Source organism: Sinohyriopsis cumingii, chromosome 3, assembly GCF_028554795.1.
Source record: "Sinohyriopsis cumingii isolate HCF-2022 chromosome 3, ASM2855479v2, whole genome shotgun sequence".
Lineage (NCBI taxonomy): Eukaryota > Metazoa > Mollusca > Bivalvia > Unionida > Unionidae > Sinohyriopsis > Sinohyriopsis cumingii.
Window position 1 is genome coordinate 6,873,186 of NC_142963.1, and position 20,148 is coordinate 6,893,333.

Sequence of the window (20,148 nt, forward strand, 5' to 3'; positions counted from 1 at the left end):
CAACATACTCTCTGACTCCCATTGACAGTATTATAAGACAATTTCACTACAAGGCACTATAATCTATGACTCCCATGGATAGCATTATAAGGCAAATTCACTACAAGGCAGTATACTCTATGACTCCCATGGACAGTATTATAAGGCAATTTCGCTACAAGGCAGTATACTCTATGACTCCCATGGATAACATTATTAGGCAATTTCACTATAAGGTAGTATACTCTGTGACTCCCATGGACTGTATTATAAGACAATTTCACTACAAGGCACTATAATCTATGACTCCCATGGACAGTATTATAAGGCAGTTTCACTACAAGGCAGTATACTCTGACTCCCATGGACAGTATTATAAGGCAATTTCACTACAAGGCGGTATACTCTATGACTCCCATGGACAGTATGATAAGGCATATTCACTACAGGGCAGTATACTATATGACTCCCATGGATAACATTATAAGGGAATTTCACTACAAGGCAGTATACTCTGTGACTCCCATGGACAGTATTATAAGACAATTTCAATACAAGGCACTATAATCTATGACTCCCATGGACAGTATTATAAGGCATATTCACTACAAGGCGGTATACTCTATGACTCCCATGGATAGCATTATAAGGCAATTTCACTACAAGGCTGTATACTCTATGACTCCCATGGACAGTATTATAAGGCAAATTCGCTACAAGGCAGTATACTCTATGACTCCCATGGACAGTATTATAAGGCAAATTCACTACAAGGCAGTATACTCTATGACTCCCATGGACAGTATTATAAGGCAAATTCACTACAAGGCAGTATACTGTATGACTCCCATGGACAGTATTATAAGGCAAATTCACTACAAGGCAGTATACTGTATGACTCCCATGGACAGTATTATAAGGCAAATTCGCTACAAGGCAGTATACTGTATGACTCCCATGGACAGTATTATAAGGCAAATTCACTACAAGGCAGTATACTGTATGACTCCCATGGACAGTATTATAAGGCAAATTCACTACAAGGCAGTATACTGTATGACTCCCATGGACAGTATTATAAGGCAATTTCACTACAAGGCAGTATACTGTATGACTCCCATGGACAGTATTATAAGGCATATTCACTACAAGGCGGTATACTCTATGACTCCCATGGATAGCATTATAAGGCAATTTCACTACAAGGCGGTATACTCTATGACTCCCATGGACAGGATTATAAGGCAAATTCACTACAAGGCAGTATACTCTATGACTCCCATGGACAGTATTATAAGGCAAATTCACTACAAGGCAGTATACTGTATGACTCCCATGGACAGTATTATAAGGCAAATTCGCTACAAGGCAGTATACTGTATGACTCCCATGGACAGTATTATAAGGCAAATTCACTACAAGGCAGTATACTGTATGACTCCCATGGACAGTATTATAAGGCAATTTCACTACAAGGCAGTATACTCTATGACTCCCATGTACAGTATTATAAGGCAAATTCGCTACAAGGCAGTATACTGTATGACTCCCATGGACAGTATTATAAGGCAATTTCACTACAAGGCAGTATACTCTTTGACTCCCATGGACAGTATTATAAGGCAATTTCACCACAAGGCAGTATACTCTATGACTCCCATGGATAGCAATATAAGGCTTACTGACTAATGTTTAAAAAAAAACTATCTATGAAAATGAGAGAATAATATAATATTAATTACTGTATAACTATTTCTGTACATGTACTACCTGTATGAACTTCATATTCTGGAGCAATCCCCGGAGGCGGGTAAGGGTATGTCTTGTACGGATTATACTGCAAGACAGAAAGATAACTTTTAAAGAATGCATAATGTGGAAGGATTAAACCATCAGATAAAATGATAATTTCTCAAGGGTCAAAGTGAAATATATAAAAAAACGTAGTTGTGTGCATTTTTCTGCATTACTTTTAATTGTATATCTATCTCATGTATTACACAGAAAAATAAGACACAAGTACCCTGTCAACAAAGATTTATAAAATTTTAGCTCAGGGGTACCTAACAGTCAGTTGATGCTGAATTTGTCACCGGTCTTCTCATCTCAAGAAGGCATGCCTTAGACAAATATGCCCTTGGAGCACCTGAAACTGCACAATTTTCTCTTTTTCTTCCCCAATTTTTTTTCCAGTGGAGCATGCACCTAGACCACCCTATTGAACCAAGTCACAGGCCCACTCACAAATGTTGCTGCCTGTTTTTCACTGACTGCCGCCTGTAGTGAAAATTAGTAAAATCCCTCTAGCTGAATGAGTACTTGAACATTCATCAAATCTGCACAGACTCTTCACATCACACAGATTTTTCACAACAGACAATTTACTGCTGCTTGTAAATTGACAAAAAAATTCTCAATTTCAAAGAAATGTCTGCATAAGCATTTTTCTTTTCATTATTACACAGGAGAAAAACATAACAACCCATGTCAATTTACAATCTCTCCAATAGTACAGGTCAGCAATGAATGATGTCATAATGCACTGATCATATCATTTTGAGCTGCACAGAACAGCAGTGAGTTTACAAATGTGTACATCCTTAAGTAGGTTCAAAATACAATAAAAGTTTGACAAAAACTGCTATAATGCATTGGTTGACACTTGTATGAGTGAGGGGGAGTCTGTATTTCCTTCACCTAGACATGACCAAAAGAAAAGTTCACTTTGCTTTGCCTTGATATCATGCCATTTCTCCGACCCCTTTGCTGTCCATGTTTGACTGGAATGCCGTATTCTGCCATGTATAATGCAAACTTTTTAAATGCCAATTTTCATATTTTTATTAAGGAATGCATGTTTTGAAGTTGAATATAAAGGACATTTTCCTCTTGGATTATCCGACAAACAATAAAAGTACTAATGCTGCCAACACGTCACAATCACTGATGTGAAATACTGAATTAGTTAAATTGCATTGTTCTACTTACAAATCTCTCAAGTCCTGTTCTCTGATTGCTTATGATAATAAGATCATTTCACATCCTTGCAAAGATTTTGTTCTCTGACTCAACTGGAAATACAAGGCTGATTAATTGTTCATAGACTCAAGAATACTTTCAAGCTGTGCAAATTACCAGATCACAGTACATTGAAAAAATCATGAATCTAAATAAAAAGTTGATGTACTGATTGCAGTTGATTTACTTTTCTTTGGAAAATAAGCTTGATTCTTTGTCTCATATTAAGTTGCAGTATTTCATACTTCTTTGGAAAATAAGCTTGGTTATTTGTCTCATATTAAGTTGCAGTATTTCATACTTCTTTGGAAAATAAGCTTGGTTCTTTGTCTCATATTAAGTCGCAGTATTTCATACTTCTTTGTGACTAAAGTGATCAATACTTAAATGATTCATACGTAATTCGCTAAAGTCCTGATGTGATCGGCATATTTATGATGCATTGTCAGGTTATATTAGCTCAGACACTTAGACATATTCCTGTGGTGCTGTTCCAGTCCAAATAATAATAAATACTGGACCTGAACTTTTACATAGCACCTTGTGATTAATGTTTATTCTAAATGAATACTGTATATAGTCAGACAAAATGGAAAATGGGCCAGTGTTCATCCCAGTTCCATGAACAAAAAAGTGCAGCCCGATGGCCATTACCAGATCAAAAAGTTGGGTCATTGAGAAAAAAACAAGGTTTACCAACACCTTACCTGTGTCTTATCAACAAATTCAAACACACATCATTATCACAGGTTGTTGTTGTTGTGGAGTTTAACGCCATTTTTCAGCACACGATAGGCTATACATGGCGGCCAGTATTAATGGTGGAGGAAGAACCCAGGAAAACCCCGGAAAGAACCACCAACCCACGAGAAGCTACTGGCAAGCTTTCTCACATACCCACATTGGCTGAATCTGAGACTCGAACCCACGCAGACAGAGGTGAGATGGCAGTGATCCGTAACGGAAAGCGCTTTAGACCACTCGGGGCCCCATTTTCACAGGTACTTGTGTCATAGATTTATTAATTTCTTTAATAAATATATACTTTTTCATCATTATATGCTTGAATAGGTTGTTGCATAATCAGACTAAAGCATGTTTTCTATAACTTTGTCTGTAAATATAACCATGTCCACGGTTTAGGTCATGGATTTCTTTTGACCAAGCATGGAAATTGTAGCATACCATGCTATAGTCTGACTCAACAACAACTGATTCAGAGAATAATGGTATAAAAAAAACAGAAATCATATTTAAGAACAAATAATATGCTTTCCATAAGTACAGTACACAACATGGGCCCAGAGTGGCCAAGTGGTCTAAAGCGCTAACCGTTGTAGATCATTGCCATCTCACCTCTGTCTACATGGGTTCAAGTCTCAGGTTTGACCAATGTAGGTATGTGAAAAGGCTTGCCAGTAGCTTCTTGTGGGTCATGGTTCTTTCCGGGGTTTTCACAGGTTCTTCCTCCACCATTTATACCGGCCGCCATGTATAGCCTATCGTGTGCTTAAAAATGGTGTTAAACCCTACAACAACAACAACTGTATACTACAGAGTATAGATTGTAAGTATAGTATGGCCAATGAATTGTGAACTCTTTGTTTTCTGTCAGTTCGTGTTGGAGAAATTAGAAAATAAAAGGACTCCAAATGCATGGATAATAATGATTAAAATTATAATAAAAAAGCAGTCGTATTTGTTTATAACTCCCGACATGGTGACTGAACAAGAATTGGTACATCTGAAAATCACAGTTTTACTTAAAACAATTTCAATGAGATAATCATAATTCATATGTAAGTTGATTCAGAGAATAAGAAGTCTAGACATCTATGTCAAAAAGTATCAACTTATACAATGGAAAAACTGTACCATTTTAAAAAGCATGAAATTATTGTATAAAGTCATGTATTTTTTCACAAAAATAGTTCAGATATAACAAATTCAGTGAAATTGTCCATATTTTCAAAACTTTCAGCATGAACATTAATGCAATCACTTGTCTCTTCAGTGCTGTCTGCCATTTTTATCTACATGCGCTAAAACTCAATTATATTGAATTTCTACCAGTGTTTTTGTTTCAGTTGTGCTTTCACTGCACAATAAAGCACCTGTGTACCTACCTTTATTTCCTTCTTTTCAGAAGAGTACATGCAAAATAATTACGTATTACTCAGTTAAATACATACTTTTGTGACATGGTAGATGGAATGGAGTGACCAGAATCATATTCTGAATGTAAGGTGAAGTACAATCACATCCCATATGAACAGTCAATAACTAATGCTAAACTTTTGTGTCAATCTTCCCTCCAAAGATATCTTACAAGGATCTAGAAGATCACCAGTGCTCAAAAAATTCTGACATCCTGATACCCAGAACCCTCTAATTTTAGATCGGGCCCATCCTGTATTTTAAGTGAGGTGCCAGAGGAAACTCTGATTGCGTGAATGAAATGTGTAAATGTATTTTCAAGATGTTGACATACCTGCCATAATACAGCGCAATCTAAATCAGATCACCACTGTCCTACATGAAAATGAAATCCGATTTTAATCAAACTGAAGCAAGACATGCCATGCTAAAAAGAATTATTTTTTCTCACATACCACATGACAAGGTCATGTTTAAAGAAAACAATTTTCAGTAATCTTCAAAACTAAAAAACAACAAACTTTTCAGTATATGACTGTTACATGTAGCATATATAAAACAGTAAACAGTCATGACTGGAGCTGATGTAAAACTATCTCTTGGGCAGTTTAAATAGCAGCAATATTACCATTACTGAATGGAATTAAAGTACATTTTAGATTATAAAACACAGCATTTTCTAAATCTAAAGATATTTCTCTTTCAAGACTCTCCAAAAAGACTATAGTCAGAAAAGATATTCATGTACAAAACCACAAAATGTATCACATGGAACAAGTTAGATTATATTCCTATAAATTTGCAAGTAAAGTCATTTCAGTGTACATAATAAAAATTCTAACTTTATTTTGCTGCATTATGTTGCTAAGTGGGAACAACATAATGAACATAAATTATGTTTTGTTTCCTTTCAAACTTTTAAATATATGCATCTTACAGAAAGTAAACAGTTCCTATTAAAGTATATTAAACAAAATAAACGCAAATAATTAGAATCTTGTCTTTTAGCTAAAAGAGTTTAACCCTGAATTTATGTGCCAATAAAATTCCAAACAAGATTTTTCAAACAACCATAATCTACTTCAAACGATCTGGTTAAAAATCCATCATTTAAAACACATTTTCACAAGGGTTGATTTAAATTTTAACACCTTCAAAATTATAAACTGTTGTATAAACAAGGACTGAATGTTCTTTAAAATCAACTTGTCTTCTTGTCATTCCTTAAACCAGTCCCCAAACCTGTACTGATACAGAAGCTCATATCGTTTTTAAATATATAATACAAGGGATGACAATTTTGCCTTGCAGCTCTGAGATTCAACAATTTGGAATACAAATTTGTCTTAAAAAAAATAGCATTCCGTTTTCTAATCCGAATATTCCCACCCCATTATTCATATTTGGACATTTAGGTTGGGGTGTGGGGTTATTGCAACTGCATATCGAAAATTTGGAATTTGCCACCACCATGCGGTAGCGACATATGGTAGTTGCTTACCAGCAGGCCTAGAAAATTTAAACTTATGTTATATTGACTCATACCTGCATGACATTGATAGGAAAATGATTTATTTTCTCAGAAATGGCAAGTATTATAAACGTTATGTCGTTAACCTGCTGACACTACAGCGTAGATGAAACCTGACCAAGTACTCACCATTTGCATTTCTAATCACATGACTTCACAAATCTTAAATGACAACATCATAAGTCCAACAGTCACATGGTATCAACAACACATTCCTTTATAATGTTGTTGTGCAGAAATTCAATTATATTAAATGAAAGTCAGTTATTTTTTGTAAAAACCAGCAATCTGGCCAGTCTGATTTATCAAGCAGAGAGCACATGTCAACGTGGTAGTCACATGATACAACAAAACTAAAGAAGTTGTTCTCGGAATATACAAATATGAATGTATAAATATGGAGAGTTTTGTGTTCTTTCATTTTTGTATTTTTATTACAACCAGTATACGACTTTCATTTAATGCTTTTTTTTAGTTTTTTTCTCTACAACATTTGAAAATGTGGGTTGTTAGATTTGTGCAATCATGCGACTAGCAATGCAAATCGCAAGTACCAGGTCACATTTCATCAATGATGTAGTTTTTCATGTTTTTTTCAGCCGACTAAAGACATAACGATTTTAATACTCACAATTTTTTAGTGCATGTATCACTCGATCTAAGAATGTTTAAAGTTTGCTAGGCCATCCGGTAAGTGGCTACGCTTTGAGAACCACCACGTTGGCCTCTTGTGATGCTAGACTGGTTTTCATACCTTCCATGTAAGGAAAGATACAGATATCGTGCTGACTTTGAAAATAAAAGTCTACTAGACAAATCTAATCCACTGGGCATTTGGATTGACTCAGCATATATGTTTATTGCATGCAACCAAATGATCCTTACTGCACCCTCCCAATATTCTGGTTAGAACTCGATAAATTTAACCCACGATCAGTTTAGTTACAACTCAATTACATGATTGTTTCGGGCATCAAATGGTGGCAGAAAATCCTGGGCTGTTCCCAACTTTCATCAATATTTGTGAAATTCAAGGACTTTTCACGGTCGGGACAAAATTATTATTTCTCCCAACTTTTTCCCGATAGCGTGGGAACCCTGGATATAATTTGCAGTAACTGTAGAACATCTTTATTTCTGTTTATTTAAGCCATGGATAATTACTGGTCCAATGTGACTGACAATTTCTGACATGTTTTGCTGCCTGAGTCTAGGTTATATGTCTTTGGAGAAATAGTTTCCACAAACTTGTTGGCATCCTTACGTTTTATCCCCCCACTTTGATGTGAATGTTCCTTCACAGAATTTTCCCTATAACCTTTCTCAAGAAAATAATTAAGTCAACTCATTTCATACGCATAGTAAAATGACCCACTTGTAACAAACTTTAAAAGTAGTCACAACATACATTTTGCTGTTTAAATGTAAACAGATTCTAAATTGTCTTAATTGTTTTTTTTTCAAACTGGAAATTTGCACCTGGTAGCTCATCCTCTGCAGAATCAATTAAAAATTAAAGAATCATTAGACTTTACTACCATTTAATCAGTTAATAAAAGAAACCGACAATAAATAAATAATAATTTAAATGATTTAATTGTACTGACTTACTCGACTGAAATCAAAGGGTGGTCCACTCATGAGTATCTAGGGCGAGTAACACAATACAGTGGAACCCCGCTATAATGCAATAACTGGGGTCAAAAAAATTGGATTGCGTTAATATCAGGGTCGCGTTAATGCGGGGTTCTACAGTATATAAGATTTTTCAGAGAACAACTCATTGGCACATATTCGTGTATTCATGTCTAATGTGTATGATGAATAAGGTATCAACACCGTTTACTATCATGCCATCGTGGCATGCAGTTCATCTATAATGCATGTAATTCCATTGAAAAATTGCAGATTTACAATATCTTTTTCTCAGATGATTGTGTCTCAATTCAACATCTAATATACAGCATGAACAGAGTATCAACATTGTTTACTTGCTGTCTGATATCTTATTGTCGCAGCATGCAATTAATCCATAATATATGTAATTCCATTGCAAAAATTGCATACATATTTAAACTATTCAATAATTTTGTCACACATCATTATGTGCCTGAATTCAATGGGAAAAATTAACAGCAAAATTAGGTTAAGAAAGACGAAGCACATGTACGGTTCATTACATTCCAGGGTCTATGAACAGCATAGCTACCAACCTTCCAGGCTCGCAATTAGTGAAAAGATTGATAAAAAGTAGTGAATTTGGACATGAATTAGTGAAAAATACCATGACAATAACTCCATCCACTCTGACCGTCAATACTAAAATATATCAAGATCGCAATATAAAACAAAAACACTACATATATGCAGAAATATATCTGCATTTCTATTTATCATGGTAGTTCTTGTGATTATTTTTCAAGACATGATACTGTGGCAGACTTGAACTTCCTCAACTGCTTGATCGTAAATCTGTTTTCTAAACAGTTTAGACTTCTTGCCTGCTGGTTGATCATGGTGAATAAAACTGCTGACTAATTTTCTGCAGCTAAGGAGGCCATAAAGTCTGTCTCATTTTTCCACACTAGAGAAAATACTCTTTCGCTGTCACAGTTGCTGTGAGGAATGCACAGGAGCTGCAGCACTTTTGGTTCTTCCACAGGAAAATTTGGAAGCGATTTTCGAGTCCAGGAACATTTGTCGGAACAAATGTTTAGCATCATCTCCAGCTGATAAAGGTAGATTGTGTTCAACAAGAAAACTCACAAAAAATGCTTCAGCGTTGGTAGCTTGCAGGTCTTCCGCCAATGACTTAAAACATTCCAGAGCTGAAATCTGCGAATTCTTAATTTTCCCAACTTCTATGTGTTTTTTGTAACTGATGTGCTTCCTCACATTGTCTCTGCCACCATGCCCAATACTACAATTTGTAGCACACTGTGTGCAAAATTAAAATAGGCTAAAATGCTTGCTACCGGGCCAACTGTACTAATCGGCTGTAGTTCTACTAATATCGCGACCAGCAGTACCGGACCGTTTTGGTAACTGCCAATATCACGACTAGCACTTAACAGGAAATCGGTTATTTTATTTAAGATTTAAAATAATTGAGACATTTTTGGCTTGCGGCATGAATCGCTTAAAAAGCTGTGAAATTCACGCCAAATTCATGTGGGTTGGCAGCTATGGAACAGTGTCTGTACAAATTTCATCAGCGTGCATATAACTTTTACTTCAGATTTTGTGAATATCAAAACTAAAAACTACTATGCTAATCATTGCAAAAAGTGCAGAGAACGACTTGCGTTTGTGAACTTGATTTTCCATAACTGTAATTTTTGTAAAATAAAAAATAAAAAAATTAATGACAAGTTCATAAACAAACACCATACCCATGTAAAACCTGAGAACTAAGTGCAGTAAGCCTGCAATGGTCACAAGTCACATTTATATATTTTTAAATGCTGAATGCATGTACAATTTCATACCCTTTCAATTTCCAGCTAACTGGCTTTACTCATGGATCAGTAATAAGTAACATTTCCGATAATGTTTATTTTGGCTTTACACTTCAAGAACCTGGTGAAATTGTTAAATTTCAGAAGCTACGCCACGATCATATATTAAAATTCATACGCGAACTCTTCCCCAAAATGATAATAAACATTTTACACACTATTCCTCGTACTTTAAAAAAAGTATTTTTCATCATATTATATTCGAATTCATAGACGATATCTTCCCCAAAATGAAAATAAATTGTTTTTGCGCAAAGTGCAGAGAACAAATTATGTTTGTGAACTTGCTTTTCCATAGCGGTAAAATATTTATATAAAAAATAGGAAAAATAGGAAACTAATAAAGAGTTCATACGAAAACCCCACAGACATGTAAAACCCGAGAACTAAGTGCAGTAGGCCTGCAATGGTCACGAGTCACTTTTATAAAAAAAAAGGTAAAATTGAACGCATGTACAATTTGATACCCTTTCAATTTCCAGCTAATAAAGCGAACATCATTTACTGGTCAACTGATTGCGTCTAATAACACCACCAAGCCCAGCAAACATCTTGGCAGCTTTTGCTTTTTGATGTTTATCAAACTGTGAAAATCTTTTATCAACCACCACATTTACTGCTGCTTAGTTGTGTATGCAGTTAAAGAAGAAACACATATTGGCTATTGTTTGTCCAATGATTGTATACAGAATTAATTGAAGACAATCACAAAGGCGACTTACTGACTTTACTCGTGGACCAGTAATAAGTAACATCTCCGATAATGTTTACTTTGGCATAACACTTCAAGAACCTGGTGATATTGTTAAATTTCAGAAGCTACGCCACAATCGTATTATATTAAAATTCATACACAAACTCTTCCCCAAAATGATAATAAACGTTTTACACACTATTTCTCATACTTACAAAAAAATTATTTCCCGGTACGAGAAAAATACACATACATGTATTTAAAATTTCAGGAACTATGCCACGATCATATTAAATCAGAATTGATACGTGATCTCCTCTCCATAATGATAATATACTTTTTTCATACACTATTTCATGTACTTTGAACAACAAATATCTTTTCATGTGCGAATGAATATACAAAATTTCGGGAGCCATGCCACGACTGCGTTATATCTGAATTAGCGTTATAGCAGGGTTGCACTGTATAAGAAATCATTCAGAACTACCTCTTCTATTTCTCCAACACAAAATTATGATAAAAATCTGCTAATGATAACAAAGCCATTTAAAACACTAATATTTTTTCATACCTGATATTTTTTTGTTTGAAGTATTCTGACTCACTGGTAACTGGATCACATAGCCCAATATGCATTCAAGCAGAAACAGAACATGCACACAGTTATCAATGACCACTTACTGTAGTATCAAAAGATATGAATGAATAAGTGGAGTGAGGTAGATTCAAGCATTCAGTATGCCCGGGGGTCATGGATAGCCAGATAAAGTGATTAAAGCATGAAATGTAGTGGTAGTCTGACTTTTTTAAAATAGGAAATAAGCACATATCCGGACAAGCATCTTGCAAAGTTTTAATAGACCAATTTTGAAAATGAAAATCATCTGGGACATCAGGCAATGGGATCTGATCAGCCCTGAAATATTCATTTAACATTTTAAAATTGGATATTTTAAGTTTTCTGACACAGACAACAGTTTTTTTTATATTAATGACATCATGTTTACTTCATACCCTATTTTGAGCCCCTCAACTGTGAGTGCATCATTTGCCACAAGGATATGAGAATCTTGTTTTCTATGTTGGTATTCTCAATACAGTAGAACTTCGATTATCCAGCACCCAGATAACTGGCAATCTCTGTTAACCGCTAACACATTGTACATCAAAATATTAAAACCACGTACATGTACATGTGTAAATATTATGATTTTTTTTATGACCCAGTCTATTGTATAATACCTTCAATGTACATATTCTATTATCCGTCTATTCTCATATCCGTCACAGTCTCGGTCCCGCACCCTGACGGATAATCGAAGTCCTACTGTATGTTCAAAATGAGGTTTCTTACAAGATTGGCATCCTTTAAAATATTTGCCGAGTATGGGTTTGGAGATAAATGATAAATAAACAAGAACGGGAACTTCCATTAGCAAGTAAACTGTCTTCTTTTATCTGTGATTCGCTTATTGTTTAGTACCGCAAGAATACGGTACACCGTCCTTTTAATAAAATCTTGCGTCCGTTTGCTAGATATCTTGAGTAGGCGACAATTAGTATGTGACGAGAACTGGTCCTCCGCCAGAACGCTGATAAAACAACATGAATTCTGTATACAAGCATTATATCAAGCACAATTAGAACTATATTCGTTTAATCGTCCCTCCCCGAAAATATGTAACCAAAACCAGCACGTCGCTTTTCGAGGCATATGTTTAGAGATTAAAAGATTTACGAACAATCAATGAAGAAAGTATAGCATTCATATGTTACAAGAGACAATTTAGTTTGTATAAGTATTATCTGATGATGAACTAGTTTTCATTAGTAGCAAAATAAGCCATACTTCTTCAACAAAATCTTCACTCCACATCACAGACATGTTGCCGGCTGGAAAAGACGGAAATGCAGTGACGTGTAAAATTTACTTCTCCGAGGCTTAACCTTTGCATTGGATCCGCTCCTCAACTATGTATAGGACCAATCCGCTGTCAAAATAAGAAAAATATATAAAAATATTACGATCCGATCACATCCGACAGATTTCAGACCATAATATATTCAAATGTTTAAATACAAAATTTTCATGACTGCGTTTACTCATATGGATTTTGTTGCGGGGGTTTAAGGATTGCATTTTGATGAAAGTGATTTGCAAGAGTTACAGAAGAGGTTAATAAATGATTACAAGGTTTCAAGATTAAGTGTACCAAAATGTTGATGCACATTTAAAAAGAAGATAAATACTTTATTCACTTTAGAATTGTATAGCTTTGCATACATTTGGGTCTGAAACTGGAGAAAAAAGTTTTGTTCGAACAACAACTTTAGCTTAAATCATGCATTGCACTGAATAGAAATCACAGCCAAAATGCAACAAATAAATTTTAGAACGATTCATTTTGCAAAATGCTGAAAAACTGTGCAGTGATTTAGATACATTTTAAATGTCAGAGAGATCTTTTATTTGTCAGGGAAAAAAAACAACATTATCAACGATGACCTAGTCCTAGTTAATTTAAAAAAAAAATAAAATAACAAGACAATCAAATTTACCAAACCATTTTACCATAACTTTATTATATTAGAGTTATCGATATGATTGATGCATGAATTCTAATCTGAAAAACAAATCCGGCCACATAGTGAGGCTGTTAATAATTGATCATATTTATTGTGTATCTGTATTGAAAATGACAACTTTTATTAGAAACATGAAAACAAGTTCAATGACACAAGTTTCTGCCCAAAGGAAAACATATTTGGTTTCCCCAGAAGGATAAAATGAACTATTTCCAGTTAGAAGTATTTCATAAAAACAAAAGGATGTCTGCAAATGAATTAAAATGTGTAAATTAAAATAATTTAAATTCAAAATGTGCAAAGTATGTATTCAATCACAAGGAAAAATGTCAGGAAATGAATTTACTAAGATTAAGTAATGATGGATGTATAGTACCTAATGAAAATGTTAGTACTGTCCATGTAAAGTACCTAATGAAAATGCTAGTACTGTCCATGTATAGTATATAATGAAAATGCTAGTACTGTCCATGTATAGTACCTAATGAAAATGCTAGTACTGTCCAAGTAAAGTACCTAATGAAAATGTTAGTACTGTTCATGTATAGTACCTAATGAAAATGCTAGTACTGTCCATGTATAGTACCTAATGAAAATGCTAGTTCTGTCCATGTATAGTACCTAATGAAAATGCTAGTACTGTCCATGTAAAGTACTTAATGAAAATGCTAGTACTGTCCATGTATAGTACCTAATGAAAATGCTAGTACTGTCCATGTATAGTACCTAATGAAAATGCTAGTACTGTCCATGTAAAGTACCTAATGAAAATGCTAGTACTGTCCATGTATAGTACCTAATGAAAATGCTAGTACTGTCCATGTAAAGTACCTAATGAAAATGCTAGTACTGTCCATGTATAGTACCTAATGAAAATGCTAGTACTGTCCATGCATAGTACCTAATGAAAATGCTAGTACTGTCCATGTAAAGTACCTAATGAAAATGCTAGTACTGTCCATGTATAGTACCTAATGAAAATGCTAGTACTGTACATGTATAAGTAGTGAATAGGGATGTTAAACTAGGGGGTTTGTACCCTGGCGACAATGGAAAATTTAACATTAGAGAAAAAAGTTTGTACCCTGGCGACAATGGGAATTTAACATGGGGAATAAATCGTGGGACTGTTGAGCGACAATGGGAATTTAACATGGGGAATAAATCCTGGAACTGTTGAGCGACAATGGGAATTTAACATGGGAATAAATGGTGGGACTGTCTAGGGACAAGGGGAATTTGACATGGGATTTTTTTATTTTTTTTAAAAATAAAAAAAATAAATAAAAGGGGGTAGGCAATTGAAAGTCTATCTCTTTTCAAGAGATTGGAGTGGCCCTGAAAAGGGCCTTTGGGTTTCATCTTCTTCTTCTTTCATTTCCTCCACTGCTTCCACCAAGTTCTCACTTTTACCAGTATTCCTTTCTTCTTCTCCTTCTCTGGCATCCAGTCTGGATGACCTATTGCTCGGAATTTCTCCTGTATTATGATCCAATTGTTGTTGAGTTTGTCAAAGGCCTCTTTTTTCTTTAAGTTTCCTTATCCTTTCGTTCTTTATTCCACTTGTCTTTGATCTTCTTTACTTCTTCCTCCATTACTTTTCTCATAAGTTCTTCCGATTTCTTAAGCTGGTCCAGGCCTTTTTTGACAAAGGACCACTCTGTCCATTCCATTACGTCTTCCAAAAAGCACCTTACTTCTATCACATTATCCATGGCTTCCTTTAAGTGACCAATCTTTACATACTCTGGATCTATAAAGCCTCTTAGTCTTTTTACTTCTTCTTCTATCATCTCTTTCACCAGATCCATAGCTAATTTCAGGTTGGTTACTTGCCTTCTGACAAAATCTCGGGTAATTTCATGCTTCCATTCTCGTTCAATCCTTTCCACTGCATAAGCTCCATCCACTATCCAATACCAAATGTCCTTCAGCTGGTTAAACAATTTTGTTACAGCTACCATCTTCCTTGTCTTTATTCCGTAGAATGGTTCCAACACCAAACCTTGTGGGTTCTTATAGTGAAAGCGCGGACGTGAAGGAAAACATCCCCCAAGACATAAAATTTACATTACCTAGATCATTACTTAAAACGCGCTGACGTGAAGGAAAACATCCCCTACTTTTCTCATCTCATGTTATCTACTATTCACATACGGGAAGCAGCAATAAACAAACCCCAATCTACTATCCCCACACGCAAAGAGTTAAAATGAAACCCAAATCTACTATCCACACAAACCAACTTAAGCTCTTACAAATCCCAATAATCTACTATCTACACAAACGTACGTGAGCTCTTACAAACACAAACACATACACTCACACCACAAAAGGAGTCAGTGTTTATATTCACACCACTCTACATACACACATTGGCAAATGGATTACTATTTCTTTTCTAAAGGTTTGGGTAGCCCTGAAAAGGGCTGTGTTTTTCAAGAACTCCAGGACACCTGGTTAATGATGGCACCTTCCAGGTCTGGCACCACACACACATCTTCTACTCCAATCTTTCCAGTTGACTCGTTTGACTGGGAGCGCAGAGAGAGGATCATTGTCTTCATCACCCCAATTCTCTGTCTCTGGTATCTTGTAAGTCATCCTCTCTCCTGTTTTCTTTCTCTCCTCTTCCTTTTGTCTTCTCTCCTCCTCTTCTTTCTTTATCCTTGCCTCTTCTACTATGGCCTCCGCGGACAGTTCATTTACTGTGCGCCTGGCATATTCCAGGTGCATCTGGAGTTCTAGCAGTTTCACAATTCTGGTATTCATTGTCTTGTCAACGAATGAACAGGGTAGCTAGACAACCCAGCGATTTTCAAGTTATAGTGACAGCGCGGACGTGAAGGAAAACATCCCCTAAAACAAAATTTATATTACCTAGATCATGACCAAACAACGCGCGGACCTAAAAGAAACACTCACTCACCTTTTTATACTACCCATTACTAATTTAAAAATTTTCATTAATCACTTCAATATACTATCCACATACGCAAAGCAATCAAATCAAACCCCAAATCTACTCTCCACGCACGTCAAACAGCAAAAAAGACATGATCATTATCTACTATCCACACAATCACATACACTCACACCACAAAAGAGTCAGTGTTTATAATCACACTACTATACATACACACATTGGCAAATCGATTGTTATTTCTTTTCTAGAGTATTGGGTAGCCCTGAAAAGGGCTGTTTTTTGTGTGCAAAGTTGAAATTAGGGCGATCTTTTAATTTCTAAGAATGCGACGTCCTCTGACGATAGAGTTTCTGACGATAGGTCTGCTTCTTCGGAAAGAGAAGAAGAACTCTTTGGTGTCGATACGACAATCGACAAAGCCTCTGTCAGGTTCAGGTTTCTGTTGCTGCTGCTCTTGTTGTTGTTGCTGCTCTCTCTGCTGTTTCTGAAGTCTGTACTTCTCTGTCCATTCTTCTTTCTCCCTGTTCACTTCTTCTCTGAAGAGCTCTTCTATCAGGTCTTCAGTGACTTTTAGCATTCTCACATTCTCTGTCTCTTCTGCCTTCGGTATCAGACTGTGTCTGACCCTATGCAAATTCACGTAGGCTTCGTTTAGCTTAGCTAGTTTGGGGCACTTCTTCGTAGAAGGATGAGTCGACAATGGATGGTTAGACTGGAGGCTACCCCGGCTTTAAAGTCAAAGCGCGGACGTGAAGGAAAACATCCCTCCACGGTTTTCGAGCCGGAACGTTAAATGAGTGTCATGAGAGGGATAGTAAGAAGTCAAAGAGCATGAATCAAAATTCTTATAGCCAAACAAAAGACAAAGGCATTTTTTTCAAAACAACATTTTTTTTATTCAAAATCACTTAACACTAACAAACAACTCTAACATCTTTTTAACAATAACCCAACAATATAACATCAAACATTTTTTTCAAATTACAAACATTTTTTTCAACTAACACATTATTTTTGACAGGGTTGACAACGTTGTGAATGAAATTGTGATTTCCACTGTTGGAAGTCATTAGGTCATTGATGGACACTACGTTTCCTAGCTTGAGACAAAAGATAAGCATAATGGTCACAAAACCATTGATCTACTTAAACATCGTTTCTAGAAGAAGAACGAGGATCAAAATGAGTCACTAAATGTTTTAAGGAATAACCCAGGCTGCGATGATGCAGAAAATACACACAATATTGTCCACACACCAAGGAATCTGTGCCTTGTAATTTCACATTATTGAATCGGGTGGTCTGAGCATTTCTTCTCATAAAGTCAATGATATCATCTTCCAAAGGAGGCAATCCATACGAATCGAAATATTCCACACATCCTTCTTGAGGAAAGTAGACGGCTACCCAGTGGGTTCCTGGGAGATGACTGTCGTCCGTGTTGATCACATAAGCTTGATGGTCTTGAGGTTTGCGATGAGGGAGTTCATCTTTAGCACAGACGACAGGATTCCAAGAAGCCGTGTACGAGCTGTGGTTCAAAAGGTAATAAAGTTCCCAGGTATCCATTGATTTGTGTGGGGTTTTTTTCTTCACAGGTAATGATAAGTGATAAATTCGATCCTGACTTTTTGCTTGAAAATGTCTGACAAGTAAAAGGCGTTTAGATCCTACTCTGGTCCAAGAGAGATTCGATGCGACGGCACTCCAGAGACGTTAATGGAGGAGAAGAATGTTTATCCAAGCCTTTATACCACTCGTTCAACACGAATTCTATCTCGATGTGATCGCAAGCTTTGTCCAGATATTCGTCCAATTTTTCCTCTTGACTCAACATCAGATATCTGTCGTGTTGAATTTGACTGGGATGATCGTTGTGACATCCATAGCACACTCCCTTGATCAATTCTTTCATTATATCTGCCAGGACTGTAGCAAAACAGGAGACTAAATGGGCTTCTTGTTCTGGCCATCTTGACTTCATCATGATAACTTCTTCGTCTTCGGATTCTTCTTCTTCTTCTTCCACGGTCTCCTCACATTCCATCTTCAAAGTTTCTCCACTAGGTAAAGAGGGATAACAGTCTTCCATGACTTCTAATAATCTAGAATGACTTTTCTCAAACTGTTGATTTCTATGGTATTATCAAATTCGGCATACAGGATGACGTTCACTGTGTTTTCTGCGCGTAAAGATTCTGCAAATTGAAGTTCCACACGAATCTGACCGGATTTTATAGGGTGGAAATGTCCCTCGTCGCTGCCTTGGTCGGGAGTGAAATCAAAAGCCCACAAAGCATAGCCTCCTGATTAATCCTCCTACGAAATCCGGTGACAGGCGTTGGTTCCTAACTGTCTCGTGGCTTCGTACAGGAACAAGTACGATCTCAAGTAATTCCTGTCACCAAATTTAGGCTCAAAGGGTCGTGTACACAGTGTCTTGCCATCGCGACTGGCTTCGATTTTGGCTACGTTGTAATGTTGAAACTGAAAAGTGTTTTCGTTGTGGGCTCCGTTGAAGGCTGAATTCTTGACGATACCAATAATCAAACGCTTGGGTAACTGTCCTTGGAACAGATGATCTTCGATCATGGATCGCTGTCCGGCAGGAATAGTGAACGTTTTCACTTCCACGCGTCGTATCGGATACTTGGCGGTCGTTCTGCTCAACGTGTGACTGATGTCGTTTCCCACTTTGGGTAACACTTCCACACGACGCACGTAAAGTCGGGCTTCTTGAATGATAGTTTTGTATTCATTGGCATGGGCCATCAAATGGAAAGCGACACTGCTACGATTCAGTCTCAGGCGGATATCCACACCGTTCAGCAAACACTTTTCTTGTAACCACATGTCCAAATGCAAACGATCCATCAGTTCTAAACTTCGCCCTTCCAGAATTTTATTTCTACGTGTGTTAAACCCCACATTGTGAGGATTTCCATCTTCTGTCACGGCTGTGTCATTAAATGTACCATCACCCGCTGTGTCAGGTTTACATACCACGCAAGCATCCAGATGAGTATTCTTGGCTTCTTTTCCGTACGTCAAGATATTTTCCAGGTAGGCACGATACGGGTAAGTATCCATGCTGCTGCTGACCAGTTTGTTATTCAAGTACAAGTCCACTTCGCTGAACAAGGAATGCATGAAATTGTTGACAGGAGCTACTCTATCAGTGGCTCCAGGATTGGAGTTGTCCGCCGCTTCGATCACTTTGACTTTCAAGTACAGGTAACTGCTATTTAGATCGATGTAATCTTCGGGCTGACCTTTGATATCAAACTCGATTGGAGCTGAATCGATCAAAGAGGAGACGGGATGAAATTCCACCCATTAGGATTCTTGCATCGTCATCATGGTGGGTGGCATGGCAAACAGATCCAGTTCCGACTTGGAACAAGCACAAGGCTCTCGGTGCATCATTTTTTTCTCTTTCTCAATAATCGAAAACGTCTAAGTCTCGAACGGTTCTTCTTTTCTTTGTCTTTTTAGCTTTAGACGTGTGAAGTCTGGTGAAAGGGTGTTTTCTTCGTCGTCTCTTTCTGCCTTGTCCTTGCTGTGGCGTCAGGGAAGTAGGAATGCCTGACTCAGTAGCGTGCAGGGCATTTATAGGTGTGTCTCGTAGGCCCAAAAGGTCTTTACCCGTTTGCAGCAAGACATTTTTGCCTGCTGTCATGAAAGCTTCTTTGGGGTTTTGTTTGTCGATGATGACATTTTGGAGAAATTCTTTGCC

At 36.6% G+C, this 20,148-nt stretch overlaps 1 protein-coding gene across 1 annotated transcript in view; it reads right to left on the reverse strand.

Moving 5' to 3' along the window:
- LOC149802423 (eukaryotic translation initiation factor 3 subunit L-like) overlaps positions 1-12,821 on the reverse strand; it is an 83,998-nt gene extending 71,177 nt beyond the window's left edge. Inside the window, exons 1-2 of the mRNA XM_089951630.1 lie at positions 12,750-12,821; positions 1,750-1,816 (exon numbers count right to left, since the gene is read on the reverse strand). Of these exons, the coding sequence (XP_089807756.1) occupies positions 1,750-1,816; positions 12,750-12,785 (103 nt within the window). The 5' untranslated portion in view covers positions 12,786-12,821. The remainder of the gene's footprint in view (positions 1-1,749; positions 1,817-12,749) is intronic.
- Between the last annotated feature and the right edge of the window lie 7,327 nt (positions 12,822-20,148).